Consider the following 15311-nt stretch of genomic DNA (forward strand, 5'->3'; position numbering starts at 1 on the left):
TCATATTGAGCTTTCTCAGTAATTTCTCAAGAAGTCTGCCTGAACCTATTGGCTGCTAATATGTTTCACATAGGATTTTATTCACCCTCAGAATGAAGTATTCTATGACAATCAATCACGCAGAAGTAATCAGAACTTGCTTTCAACATCTTCCTTCAATCTTCTCCGCCTCAAAACAGAGGCATAATATTCCAGCAATCAAAAGAGATAATCCCAATACGACTGGTGTTAGTATTCTTTCCTGAAAAAGGAAGAGCTCTTATGTTAGACTATAAACTCGTCGACATCAGTGTTGAGACCCAATTACCGAAACTAGTTTTTAGGAGGGGTTGCACATTTAAAGCAGTCCTTGGTGTAATTTAATCGGTTTCTGGATGAAATTACTTCAGATGATGGTATTTCAATCAAAAGAGAGAAAGACTCATCATGCCATTTGAAATGTCATTAATTTGTCATATGCCAGTTATTTCATACTTGTAACTCATTCAAGAGGAATCATAAGTGTAGTACTCGAAGATCCTTCGTCTCGGGGACTAAATACACTCAAAATCAAAAGTTGAACTACATCATGCTTTAAAATCCATTTAATGCGACCATACTCAAAGGAGGAGGAGCAGGGGAGGAGGGGAAGGAGAACCACAACCCTCAGTCTCTATACTCTGCTTTTGGCTTATTCAACACGGCCTCATTCTCCTTGTTTGCATTCACTGGGGTCAATTCCTTCAAGATTAAACTTCAAATTTCAAAACCCATGATATTAAGGTTAATTGTTGTGTTTGTTTAGCGAAAAACTCCAAATGTTTTCCATGAGAATTATTTTCAAGAAAAATTGCCTGCATTCAGTAATTCTCTCTCGTTAAGACTCAAAAGCTCCAAACGTTAAAATTAAGATGGAAAAAACTTTTCGATATTAGATCTTACTTTCAAAAGTTATTCTCTCTCATCGCTCATAATAGTAAGGTGAGAATGGTCCTTCATTCTAAAAAAGTAATCAAAAAGTGGTACCACACTTAGCATCCAAATCGGACGAAAAAGGAGAGAAGAAAGAAATGTCATCATAGAATTTAAGAAAAAAAAATCCTAAATAGGCATTTCCACAATATGAGTCACCTAGCATTCGGATAAGCAGAAATGTAATAGTCTATCGAGACAAGATCTAAATGGTAGTACTCTCTATGAACAAATATAAGATTAACACATTCACATATTTTCAACATCTCACTCAAAAGAAGGAATCAACCTTCAAAGCATGTTCTTCTTTATCCGAATAGAAAGAACTTATTAAGTATTCACTATCTAAAAATTAGGGAACATGACACAAATGGTCCATGAAATGTGGTCCAATGTGCAATGTGTTTCTTAAACTTTTAATTTATAATAGTCTATCGAGACAAGATCTGAGTGATAGTACTCTCTATGAATGAATATAAGATTAACACATTCACATAATTTCAACATCTTATTTAAAAGAAGGAATGAACCTTCAAAGCATGTTCTTCATTATCCAGATAGAAAGAAGTTACTAAGTATTCACTGTCTAAAAATTAGGGAAAATGATTCATGAACTTTGGTCCAATATGCGATGTCATCCCTAAATTTTAAATTTGTTTAATGTAGTCGCTGAACTTTTGGTACATGTTCATTTTAGTCTCTAGACTATATAAAAATTGTCATTCCATCAATTCAAGTTCAAGGACAATATTAAACATTTCCATATGGTTCAAGGACTAGATTGAACATAAACTAAAAGTTTAGGGATCATATTGAACAAATTAAAAGTCGAGGAACGACATTGCACGTTGAAATAAAATTCATGGACAACATTGCACATTGAGTTAAAGTTCAAGAATCATTTGTGTCATTCTCTAAAAACTCTTTAATTTAGATGATAAAAAATAGGATAAATTACAAAAAAAATCCCATGGTCTATTGACAATTGTTAATGTGCTGAGGCCCCTATGCAATTTTGGTTAGTGCGGATTACTTTGACAGATTTGATTTTTGAACTCATGTTTAGTCCCAATTGTATGACTGTCTCTTGTGAGTACATATCCACTTTTCAATTCACTTTTTCGTGCATGTCTTAACCCAGACTATCTAATATTTCCTCTTGAAGCATGATCGAGGTAGCTTACTAAACCCACGAGGGGGAAACAAAATTAACAATACATCGCTACTTAAAGTTTGTCATTCAGATGTGTAGTACCCAAGACACCATTTTCCGAGGTGGTAAGCACATCTAAAATAGGGTAAAAATTGGTCTTTGCATTGGTAAAACAACATAAAATATGGTAAATGTTACATTAAAAAGACCATCATTCACATTGATTTGCCGAATAATACGTCAAATATGGATAAGATGCAGATGTCAATACATATGTAAAATATATCCTTGCAATAATAAATATATGAATAGAATTTCATGACATGTTTAGTTCAAATTCTATTTAGTTTGATGCAAAAGAAAAGAGCTTATTAATTGGTTGTATCAACATACTTATTGATCTTGATGTCAAAAGACTAAGCAAAACCACCACCTATCAAACTAAAATATAAATTTTGCGCAGGTGGATATGCAAATCTCACGTGACAAGGATTACTATGAGCCAATAGTTGAACATCTCTAGTCCTTTCACTCTCTTCTCTCCTTTAGTTTCTATAGAGATTTTGTTCAGTCAAAGTCTTTGCTCAGGAAATCTTCCAGTGCTGTTGCTTTCTTTAATCAATTTTCCTGACATAACAGTTGAACATCTCTCGGCCTTTCATTCTCTTCTCTCCTTTTGTTTTTATAGAGATTTTGTTCAGTCAAAGTCTTTGCTCGTGAAATCGTGTCCAGTGCTGTTGCCTTCTTTGCTCTATTTTCGGGTCATATCAGTTGAACATTCTTCTAACTCCTAACTTGATATGACCGGCAATCACATTCGTCAAACAATAGCGGCGATGATTGAAGAGAGAGGGAGAGAGAGGATAACAGACATGATGAAATTGTTGTTGGGTGAGTGGAAGAGGCAAGGGGGGATTTATGATAATTTAGGTTCGTTTACCATAATATCTTTCATTTACAAAATGGATATTTTATGGAATTTCGTGCGCAAATTTCAGTAACCAAAACTGCCCCCTTTTTTTCTCTATATAAAGGAAAGACGATGGAAGATGGTGAGATGAATCCTTAGAAAAATCGTCGGTATAAACTTTTCTTCGCGATTGAGATCTAGACATATCTTTACTTTTATATTAAGAGTCACGTTAACAAGTGCCTTCGGAACATTTCATTAAGCATATATTATATGGAATAACTTCTATTTTCAAAACTTTACATAACACGAGAAAGCATTTCGAAACTGCAAAATTTTTCTAATTATTAGTTGTTTAATAAGTGTTCTGGAAATTCAGTGAAGAAGTTCAGATGTTAGACTTCATAGCCTTTTCCAGATTGGGCTTGAGATTGTTACTTTTATAGTCAAAGTCTGATTTCAAATACTTAAACCTAATGTTCAAATAAAAGACGAATAGCAACCGACATAGTAAAATGTACATGTTACTCATTCGAATTATTGTTAAGTCCACTATTCATGTAGAAAAATTCTTACACAATCACCATTGGATGAGTTGCACTTGTGTTTGGAGTTTCTTTGTAATCGAATTATTCTACACATGGCCAGTCACCGGCCATTGCAAAAATCTTAAAAAATTGGTCAAAATGAGAAGTTTAGGACCGAATTGCTAGTCGTGCAATGGGTTTAGGATTTTTTGGACAATTATATCAATAAAACCCAGTGTAAGCAGACTAATTTGCCAGATGAACGGAAATTGAGCATGTGAAGACTTTTAGGTCGGACTGAGATGAAAAACCAAAGTATACGGTGTTGACTGAGCAAAGAAATAACAAGGCAATGACTGAGAAAACCATGAAAGTACAGACGGCAAGTTGGAATAAGCCCAAAAGCAGAGATCATGATAGTGGATCTGAATGGGGAATATATGTTACAATCAGTAATATTAGTTATTTTAAAACTAGTTTACAATATTAGTGTATTAAGTTAGTAAGATGCTTATTGATATAGAAAAATGATGAGTGAAAGACAGGTTAGACAAAATTAATATTGAATAGTTGATGCCGAGATATATAACTTTTAACATCCGAAAATGAGCAGGGAGCATAGTATCGAGAACAGATAGAATGGAGACTAGTTCTCGTGAATAATGAACTATTGTGCTTTCCATTCAATTTAAAGCACAATAGTTCATTTTTTTACGATACTTGCTAAAAATGTTGAACTTAGAAATCGCAGACAAGTTTCCTTCCTACTTAACGTGTAAGGTATTCATGAATTAATCCACCACACGTTATGTTAACTTTATTGCGTGTACGACAACCGCTGCATAATTTCCACTGATGGAACCTTGGGTTGGTCAACACAATATACTTTTCTTAACTTGACTTCGTCTTGCCGATTGACTTGAACATTTCAATGACAGATTAAACCCAACTGATCTTTTCGATCGATATAAATCCATCCCTTTATTCAGCCTCCACCACAATAACCAAGCTAAAACTTCTATTCTTTCATCAAGAAGTGGAGAGATGATTAATTCTCTCATATCCATGGTTTTGTACCATGTATTTCTGCTTACATCGCAGGTTCTACTGCTAGGGACGAGTTGTGATGCGAAGAACGATCACTTATGCGTTGCTTCATCTTGCGGCGAGGTCCGTAACATAAGCTTTCCCTTTCGATTGAAGGACGATCCAAAAAGCTGCGGCAATTCTAAGTATGAGCTAGCTTGTGAAAATAATCGCACTGTCATATATCTATATGCCGGCCGATATTATGTAAAGTCGATTAGTTATAATCTCGATCATGATGGTTACGTCTTTGGTGCCATCAAGGTGGTTGATGATGGACTGCAAAAGGGTAATTGCTCGTCCCTCCCTCATTACTCAATAGCGAACTCCAACTTTAGTCTGTCCTCCAATCAATACCATCTTCCTTATGCATCCTTACCGATGATCTTCATGAAGTGCTCACAACCCGTTACTTCAGCTTTGTATATCAATACCAAACCATGTATTGATGGAGCATACTCTGCCGACACGCCCCCTAGTATTTCCCAAATGAAGGAGTACTCGTATGCTGTACAGAGTGGCTCTGATCTAAAGGTAGGTGATATCAAGGATTCTTGCACCATAACCATGATAGCGTTGGCATCGGATATCTCAGGATGGAAAGGAGATCAATATAATGGGAGCTCACGATACAAGGACGTCCACAACATGATGTCCCAGGGATTCGATCTCACCTACTATACAGATCCATCTTCATTCTTGGATTATTCGTTTTGCCTCGTGGGTTTCAGCTTTGGAGGGATGTTCTGCCAACTCCGTAAGTGTCTTTCCATGAAACTTTTCTTTCTTACATTTATAAAAGCTATCCTTGAATGATATTGCATATATTCATATATATATATATATATAGACCGTGTAGACCAAGTTTACTTGAACAATTTATTGTATAGTTTCACAATGAGACCCATATGATTATTGATTTGGATGATGTTCATTCAAATAACTCGTAGACCATACAGTTCGGATTTTACATGATCCAACTCAAGTAAGAAATCGATTGAGGTGTCAAAATGGGTCATGGACCCGTTGTTTGACTTGTATATGGATTTTTTAAACATTAAAGGGTCACGTAAACGTGTGTTAAAAAAGTTGAAGTTTAATCAAATTGGGTCTTCATGAATTTCTGGAAAAGCCATTTTTGGGCCCATTTTTATCCCTGACCAAGAAGGCAAATGGCTCGGGCTTCAAAGAAGCAGGCCTTCATGTAACGCCCCTGTGTAGTCCACCGAAGTTTAATCTCGCTGTTGCGATCGATTGCACGGTCCACCTTCTGCAACTATTGTCATACCTTAGGCTCCGTTCGTTTGGCGGAAAATATTCTCCCGGAAAATATTTTCCGGGTTTTCCAGTGTTCGGGAGGCGGAAAACGTTTTCCGTGGGAAAATATTTTTCTTCCCCCCTTCACAAAATAGCCTAAGTCTATGGAAAATGACTTCCGCTTCTTAAAAAACGGAAATCATTTTCCGGAGCTTCTTCTTCTTCTTCTTCACTAAGGTCGCCGGCCGCCGCCATGTTGCCGCCCGCCGCCGGTCGCCGGCCGCCGCCCAGTCGCCGGTTGGCGGCCCGCCGGTCGCCGGCCCCGCCCGGTCGCCCGGTCGGCGGCCGCCGCGGTCGCCCGGTCGGCGGCCGCCGCCGGTCGCCGGCCGCCGCCGATCGTCGGCCGCCGCCGCCAGTCGCCGTCCGCCGGTCATGGCCGCCGCCGCCGCCGCCGGCGAAAAATATTTTCCGAAACTTTTTCATATTGATCACCGAACACCGAAAAATTATGTTCCGGGAAAATATTTTCCAGGAAAATGACTTCCGGGAAAATATTTTCCAAAAGGAGAATATTTTCCGCCAAACGAACGGAGCCTTAATGTCAATAAGTTTTCTACATTGAACACAACTTAAATAAAACAATATAATCATTTCCAATTAGAGTAATATTGAATTTTTCATTTTGAAAAACATAATGATTTTCTAACATTTAAATACTTTTATCAAAAGTCGTAAATTGGGAACAGAAGCCCCCAGACAACCCTTCAAGTCTATGCATATGAATCTATTATTGGTTCATTTCCTGTTCTTATATTATTGCTTGGCGTTGTTTATTGGTGCCAATTTTTTGAATTTAATCCAATTTGTATTCCTTCCATTGTTAGTTTATATTATTATTCATTGATTGGTCGTTCATTGTTTGGAAACTTTTAATGAATTTTCTTGTTTTTCTGCAGTCAAACCTGTACGGGTCACCACCGTAACTGTTGCTGTACAAACAATTGTAAATATCCCCTTTGTCTTTGGTATGAATGATTCTTTTCTGCTCGCAGTTTTTCAATATCTTACTTGTACCACGCCAAACAGAAAAACCTCTTTAAATGTGCTTCACATCATTAGAAAGACCTAAGAAAAGATTACTCTATGCTAATCTTTTGACAATTTTCTCTGCAGTTCAGTTCATCGCGGCAAAATTTGTACTCGGAGCTCCATGTGTGTTGATATTTCTAATCTACAAGTGGAAGAGAAGACACCGTGCAATGGATGCAAACATCGAAGAATTTCTTCAAGCTCATAAGAACTTTTGGCCTATAAGGTACTCTTACTCAGACATCAAGAAAATCACAAAAAATTTCAAACACAAACTAGGGGAAGGAGGATATGGTTCCGTGTACAGAGGAACACTTAGAAGTGGCAATGAAATTGCAATTAAGATTTTGAACAAACCAAAATCTAATGGTCAAGACTTTATAAGCGAAGTGGCTACTATTGGAAGGATCCACCACGTCAATGTTGTGCAACTTGTTGGCTATTGTTTCGATGACTCCAAACAAGCTCTCATGTACGATTTCATGCCGAACGGATCTTTGGATAAGCACGTTTTTTCTAGAGATGACAATAGATTTCTTGATCATAAGAAATTATACGAGATCTCTCTTGGTGTGGCTAAAGGAATAGAGTATTTACATCGGGGATGTGACATGCAAATTCTACATTTTGACATCAAGCCTCATAATATTCTTTTAGACCAAAATTTCACTCCGAAAATTTCTGACTTCGGGCTTGCAAGACTTTATCCTGCGAACCACAGCATAGTATCGTTGACTGCTGCAAGAGGAACCTTGGGATATATGGCTCCCGAGCTATTCTACAAGGACATCGGTGGCGTCTCTCATAAAGCTGATGTTTATAGTTTTGGGATGTTGCTGATGGAAATGGCCGGTAGGAGGAGAAATGTAAATGCAAATATTGAGCGTTCAAGCCAAATTTATTTCCCTTTGTGGATTTATGATCAACTCAGCAAAGAAAAGGAGGTTGAAATGGAAGAAGTAGAAGAGGAAAGAGAGATAACTAGAAAGATGGTAATAGTTGCTCTTTGGTGTATACAATTAATGCCCAATGATCGGCCATCAATAAGCATGGTCCTAGACATGCTTGAAGGAGATATTGATAGACTGCGACTGCCCCCGAAACCGCTTTTGTATCCGTCCGAGAAGCCAATTGACGATGTCGACATTGAAATAGAACTTGAATCATTCTCAACCTCATCAAGTGCCCCACCAACTTCTTACGGGTACCAATTTCGGAATAACAATGAAATTACGGAATCATGCATTGTTTAATTTTCTTTTCTCCATGTGGGAATGAAATGCAAAATGGACATAGTTGCATCAGAAGCATAATTGACATGTAATTGGTGAACCTAGATGATTTCAGCGTTTGTTAATTCCTGTGTTTTGTAGAAGAATTGCCTCATGGCTATCTATTTACACTTCTTGTTTCCTGAATGCTCTTGATATGATTGACCAAGCCCGTCTTGTATGAAGTAATGAGTCTTTCTCTCTTCTCTCCACCGTCCAATATCAAGCAGATTCAAGCTCTCCCCTTCCCGCCAAAACCTCTCACCCTCGACCCTCGACTGCCACCCGATCACCCACCTCGATGGCGGCCACCTCCACAGAGCAATCTCCCGCCTCGACCTCATGTCCCGTGATGGGTCCCATCCCGACCTCCTCCCCTTCTCTCTCCTCCTCAACTCTTGCATTTGCTCCCATGTGTTTGCGCTCGGGAGGCGTGTCCACTGCGCTTGCTTAGTCCCAGCTCGAGCCCGACTCGGCAATTCTCAACTTGGCTCATCAATCTCTACTCAAAATCCAATGACTGGGCTGAGGCGGAGAGGATTTTCAGGGACATGGGTTATAAGAGGAGTTTCTTGGAGTTCCATGGTCTCTTGTTTTGCCAATAGTCTCATGGAGCTTGAAGCGGTTGAAACTTTCGTTCATATGCTTGAAGATGGTTTTTTCCCTAGTGATTATTGTTTCGCAGCAGATATCCAGGCGTGTTCGGCTCCGAAGAATGAATCAACTGTCTTGATTCCGATGTGTGTATTGGGTGTGCATTGCTTGACATGTTTGCAAAGGGTAGTACTGATTTGGTTTCAGCTAGCAAGGTATTTGAGAATATGCTGGAGAGGAATGTGGTTGCTTGGACTTTGAAATCATAGAAAAATAATTATTTTTATTTCTTTTAGTTTAATTTTTTTGTGGAATTGTCTTTTTGCTGGAAGATGAGTCTTGAGACCCGAACTCACAATTTTTTAAGCATGAAAATGACTTTTGCGAAAATAAAACTCAAGTTATCGAAGGGTAAAATTAAATAGCTAATGAAATACCTAATCCTAGAAGCACCGTTTGTGTCTTCACTCCTTTCCTCTTTTGTGCCCATGTCCCAACGGCCATGCACCGGTACCCGGCTCTCATGCCCAAGTCAATGTTGCCTAGCCCAAGCGCCGAGGCCTTTGATTTTTTTTTTTTTTGGTCATAAAGCTCTTGTAATTTCATTTACTTAGAAGATAGTTCGTTACAAGAGATCATGATATCCGAACAAAGTATTGATAAAAGGAAAGAAGGGGGGTGCAAGAGCCAGTTCGGTTTGAGAAGGCCTTTTTGATGGGCTCGGGCTAGGCAATCGGCAGCTTGATTCTTTTCTCGGCCGCAAAAAGAGATTGATCCGTGCGGTAATTGGACTAATAAGCTTTGGCAGTCTTGGACGACCGATTGGATTGACCATGGGCTAATTTCAAGGCCCATTATCCACTTAATACATGTGGAACACCTAGGCCTTTGATTCAAGTGCCGATATTTAGTCGTATTTCGGAAAATTATCTTTTATTTTTCAAAAGAGAAATTATTTTCCTGTATCTAATAATAGTTTTTCTATTGACTATGAATTTTTTCTATTGACTCGTTTTCCTAACCGATCCAAAAGTCAGAAAATGTTTTCCGACATAAAATTTTCTGCGAATCAATATTAAAAAGCTAGCCATCTTTTTTTGAAAATGACTTTCACGTAAAATATTTCCCTCCACGAAGAAATTTTTCGCGAAACAAACAAGAAATTAATATCGTTGGTTCTGATATTGGAAGTCTAATCTTGGAAGGACAATCAATTGACCCCAGTGAACGCAAACAAGAAAATGCGGACGTGTTCAATAAGCAATAACAAGAGTATGGATAATTATATTAGAAATGTATAGTAAATTTAATGAACCAGGAAATTTCAGGGCGTAGATATTGGACTTTTAGGCTTTGTTCATTCCACGAAAAATGTGACGTTTTTTAAAAATGTTTTTGGGAAAGTGATTTTTCAGGAAAATGATAATCATTTTCGGTATTTAGCTGGAACTTGAAAATGCATTGGAAAATATTTTTCGTTTTTCACTATGAAAATCTAATTTCATTTTCCTCATTAAACTCCTTTTAATAATTTTTTATTTTTATTTTTTAAAAAATTCGAATATTTAATTTTTTAATTTTTGAATAATTTTTTATATTTCTTTTCTTGTTCTTCTATTTTTTTTATTTTCTTTCTTCCTTTGCCGGCCACGGCGATGCCCAACGACTTGCCACAGGCAAGGGAAGAGCTCACCCAAGGCCGACCTCCCTGGCCTGCGCCTCCCCGGTCTCGAGCAAGGCCTTACCTCACCACCGAAGAAATGTGAAGGAGCATAGAGAGGAAAAGAGTAGGAAAAAAAATATTTTCCCCACTTTTGAAGGTGTTTCTTCCTTTGAGCTTGACTAGTTTATTTTCTTTGAACCGAACGCGCCGAGATATCCGGAAAACATTTTCCTGAATTTGCGTGTTCTTTTACCGGTCAAAGTCAATAGTCAACCCGTGGAACAGAAGTCAAAGTCGTCGCTGGTTGGTTCAAATCGCTGTGCGTTCCCGCACCGAATCCCCTCCCCCTCTCTTTCTCTCTCCGACAGAACTGAAACTCAAGAAAGCTTTCCGATGGTCGCTCCGCCGCGTTTCCTCCTCGTCCTCCTCCCGCTCCTCGCTCTCGCCACCTCCGTCCATAGCGCCGACCCTCTGTACCAATTCTGCGGGGGCACCGGCAACTTCACCGCCAACGGCACCTACGCGGCCAGCCTCAGCACCCTCCTCGCCTCCGTCGCAGCTGCCACCGCCAATGCCGCCGCCGACTACGGCTTCTACAACCTCTCTGCCGGCCGGAACCCCAATGCCGCCAACGCTGTCACCCTCTGCCGGGGCAATGTAGGGGCCGCCGACTGCGGGAGCTGCCTGAACGACTCCGCCGCCGAGATCGCCCGCCGGTGCCCGGCGCAGAAGCAGGCGATCCTCTGGTACTACAACTGCATGCTCCGGTACTCGAACCGATACATTTTTGGGGCCATGGAGGATATGCCTGCCTTCTTCATGTCGAACCCCAACAATGTCACCAACAATGTCGATCAGTTCAATCAGGTTCGAAAACGGGAAGTTATTTTTTTACGTGCTTATGATTTCCTGATCGTATACATTGCATTGCATTTCGTTTGTTTCCATGAAAGCGGAGTGCATACTTCTTGACGTGTTGACTTCGTTGACTTTCATCGAAACTTTCCAAAGTTTTCGACATAGTAACCATGAGAATCCTCATCTCCGTTTGACAATGTGCCCGACGATGTGGATCAGTTGGATCAGGTTACTTTGTAATGCTTTACCCTCTCTTTTATTATCACCCATTACTTGTACCGTTGTACGGTTAAAGGGATAATCCGACCACAGCACTTGTCATCAGGATTGCTTTTCTTGTTTTCTTGACTGGTTGGGTGTGGACCAACCAATAACCCATTTCGAAGTGCTAGACAGTTTCCTACAGAGCACATGGTTAATCATGGTGCTAACAATGTTTTTGTTTTCTTGTTGCGTTTTTTATTGTCTCTGCGACTTGTTCTCAAAGAATGTGTTTTTTCCCTTTCGTCTTGAATTCTTGAACTTTATGTTTCCTGTAAGCCATTGGGATTGGCACATAGCTTTTCAGGGTAGTATGAGCTCACAGGCGCATTTGATGTTAGGTATCGTTCTTGGATAGCAGCTAACAATTCATATTGCATTCAGATTGAGTAGGAGTTTATGGTTTGGGTAATGACAAAGTACTAATTCTTGTGTTCTTCTCCTGACGGTAGCTTATAGTTTTGGTTCTATATTCTAGGTTTTGAGAGATCTGATGGATGGTTTGAGAGACCGAGCTGCAAGTGGCAATTCGACGAGGAAATTTGCCGTTGGAAATGCGACAGCTCCAAACTTCCAAACTCTGTTTGGACTTGTGCAGTGCACTCCAGACTTGTCGCAGCAACAATGCGACGATTGTTTGGTGAAATCCATTGGACAAATTCCAGCGTTGTAATCAGAAACAAGGAGGGAGGTTTGTTGGTCCCAGTTGCAATATCAGGTTTGAAGTATACCGCTTTTTTTATCCTTGGGCTTATGAGCCGCCACCATCACCACCACTGGCACCACAATCACCAGTTTGTCCTCCGCCTCCTCCAATGAATAACCCATCCACTAAAGGTACTTCCTTTTAACGTACAATTACCTGGTCCAGAGCATGCTTTTAACTTCAATGAGCTCCTCCTACAAACAAGGGACTAGGGGTTGTAAGTCTCCTTCCCCTGCTCCTCCTCCTTTGAGTATGGTTGCATTAAGTGGATTTTAAAGCATGATGTAATTCGATCAACTTTTGATTCTGAGTGTAATAAGTTCCCTAGACACTTATGTTTCCTCTTGAATGAGGTATAAGCATGAAATAACTAGCAGATGAGAAATTAATAGATCTCTGATGCATCACGAGTCTTTCATTCTTTCAATTTAAGTATCACTGTCTCAAGTAATTTCATATGAAAACTGATAGACTAACACCAAGGACTGCTTTAAATGTGCAACCCCCCCTAAAAACCATTTTTGGTAATTGGGTCTGAACACTGATGTCTATGAGTTTATTGTCTAACATAAGAGCTCTTCCTTTTTTTAGGAAAGGGTGCTAACTCAGGTCATATTGCCCTCATTATCACAATCCTAGCTGTTGGATTATTTCTTTTAATTGCTGGAATGTTATGCATCTGTTTGAGGTCAAGAAGATTGAAAGAAAATTTTGACGGTAAGTTCTGATTACTTCTGCATAACTGATTTTCATAGAGTACTAGGTGAACACGATCTATTTGAAATATATCGGCAGCCAATATGTTCAGCCACGATGTACAAAAGCTAGTAACTTTTCGGAAACTCAGAGGCCGGTGATTTCTGACTAAACAAGAACAGATTCAGTATGGGCAATAGATATCAAAGTTCCCTAATTGCTCTGGAAAACCTTCTATTTGCTACCATCATCCAGAGGAGAAATTTTTCTTCGATTGGCTTAACTGTTAAATAAGAATGAAGTACTATTAACTGTTAAACCAGCAGAGAGGCTTACCGATTATATGGAATTAGACAATAAGCAACTTTGCATTTTCCACTTTGTAGCTGTACCTGTAGATGAAATCAGAAATGCAGAATCCCTGCAATACAATTTGAATACCATCAGGGCAGCAACAAATGACTTCTCTGATGCAAATAAGTTGGGACAAGGTGGATTTGGCACAGTTTACAAGGTAATCGTTGCACATTGTTCATTCATAAAATAACGAGAGAATTTGAAACATTCAAATGTATATGGCTGCTTTTTGCATTCTTTTTCAGGGAACATTGGCCAATGGACAAGTTATAGCAGTAGAAAGGCTGTGTGTAGATTTGGGACAAGGTGATCAAGAATTTAAGAATGAGGTCCTCTTGGTTGCAAGGCTTCAACACCGGAATTTGGTTAGGCTCTTAGGTTTTTGCCTAGAAGGGAGAGAAAGGCTTCTTTTATATGAATTCGTACCAAACTCAAGCCTGGACTACTTTATATTTGGTATGGTCATGCCATTCTGTTCCAGCATCATCCAATTCAAGAGTTATTGAAGTGCATGTTGCCAATCTGCATTTAGAAAGTCACCTTGCATTAGTTACATCAGCTATAACCTATCATCAATATGCTATGCCGATCCTGTCAGGCGTAGGCAGCTGGATTGGGAAAAGCGTCAAAAGATAATAGGAGGCATTGCTCGTGGGCTTCTTTAGCTTCATGAGGATTCTCGACTCCGAATCATTCATCGGGATCTTAAAGCGAGCAATATTTTGTTAGACGCAGAGATGACCCCTAAAATTTCAGATTTTGGTACCGCAAGGCTATTTGTGGTGGATCAAACTCAAGACGCCACAAGCAGGGTTGTTGGCACTTAGTAAGTAACAGAGACTAGAATATCTTGAAATAAATCCGGTTAATTCCTGTATTGTTCTCGATATAATCTGAATAGCTAGCAGATACAAAGGCTTAGCATAATAATTGGAATTGTGTTGAAAGTGTTCATTATTTTTGTGATGCAGTGGATACATGGCTCCAGAGTATGCGATGCATGGATTGTTCTTAGTCAAGTTTGATGTCTTTAGTTTTGGGGTGTTGCTACTAGAGATTATAAGTGGTCAAAAAAGTAACCGCTTCTGCAATGAGGATACCACGGAAGACCTTCTTAGCTATGTAAGAAAAAATCCCTCAATCATTGTTCTTCCCTTAGAGAATGGCCGGAAAAGAGTGGTGCACCTGAACTTGAATGAGTCAAGCAACTGTCCTGACCATATTGAGTTTGCATATGTGATTCATTGCAGGCCTAGAGGAGTTGGAGGGAAGGGACCCCATCAAATCTCATAGATCCTAGTTTGGCCGATGGTTCGAGGACCGAAATGTTGAGATGCATTCATGTTGGATAGCTGTGTGTTCAGGAAACTGAGGTCGATAGACCGACCATGGGTTCGGTGGTTTTGATGCTCAACAGTTACTCCACCACCTTGCCACTACCATCACGTCTTGCATTCGTTTTGCACTGTATACTTGACCCGTGACTGATAATAAATCGAGTCATGTGCAAGTTCATTCAGTTCGTGACGACTTCAGTTGTTATGTAATCGCGAGGTTCGATCACTAGTTCCGTCGGGCACGATCGTTCGGCATAGGTTCTGGCTCATTTGTCAATTCATTTCGTGGTCCAGCGGAATTACCAGCGATCCACTACTATGACAGTGGCGAACTGACCCCTGGCTATCCTTGGATCGGCCTACAATAGCTCAAAATGTCACCTCGACGATTTTATGGTCGAAAATCAATTCACGATCGAATTTTCTTTAGTCGCACGAATTTAAATCCCTAACTAGCCTTTACCTAATGGTTAATATCCCAGGAATGTTCAGTTCCGGGCGAGAACTAACTTCGAGTACATTAATAAAACCAAGCATTTCATAAATCCCAAACGGGCAAATTTCAGGATGTCACATTTTTACTACAAAAAAATCC

At 39.5% G+C, this 15311-nt stretch overlaps 1 protein-coding gene and 1 pseudogene across 1 annotated transcript; both read left to right on the top strand.

The window, feature by feature from the left end:
• The first annotated feature begins 4555 nt into the window (after nt 1-4555).
• Nucleotides 4556-8429, top strand: LOC115663560 (LEAF RUST 10 DISEASE-RESISTANCE LOCUS RECEPTOR-LIKE PROTEIN KINASE-like 2.1). The gene is made up of 3 exons (XM_056303828.1): nt 4556-5384; nt 6841-6909; nt 7058-8429. Exons 1-3 carry the CDS (start codon nt 4586-4588, stop codon nt 8224-8226), a joined length of 2037 nt encoding a protein of 678 aa, XP_056159803.1. The 5' UTR covers nt 4556-4585; the 3' UTR covers nt 8227-8429.
• A 2433-nt stretch (nt 8430-10862) lies between these two features.
• LOC115693799 (cysteine-rich receptor-like protein kinase 25) lies at nt 10863-14635 on the top strand (annotated as a pseudogene).
• The last annotated feature ends 676 nt before the right edge of the window (nt 14636-15311 follow it).

Source organism: Syzygium oleosum, unplaced genomic scaffold (genome assembly GCF_021117445.2).
Source record: "Syzygium oleosum isolate NSW1041296 unplaced genomic scaffold, Sole_v2.1 Sole_v2.29, whole genome shotgun sequence".
Classification (NCBI taxonomy): domain Eukaryota; kingdom Viridiplantae; phylum Streptophyta; class Magnoliopsida; order Myrtales; family Myrtaceae; genus Syzygium; species Syzygium oleosum.

Coding starts and splice junctions, on each gene's coding strand:
- LOC115663560 (XM_056303828.1), top strand. CDS start 4,586: ATGATTAATTCTCTCATATCCATGGTTTTGTACCATGTATTTCTGCTT. Junction 5,385..6,840: donor AGGGATGTTCTGCCAACTCC/GTAAGTGTCTTT, acceptor GTTTTTCTGCAG/TCAAACCTGTACGGGTCACC. Junction 6,910..7,057: donor AAATATCCCCTTTGTCTTTG/GTATGAATGATT, acceptor TTTTCTCTGCAG/TTCAGTTCATCGCGGCAAAA.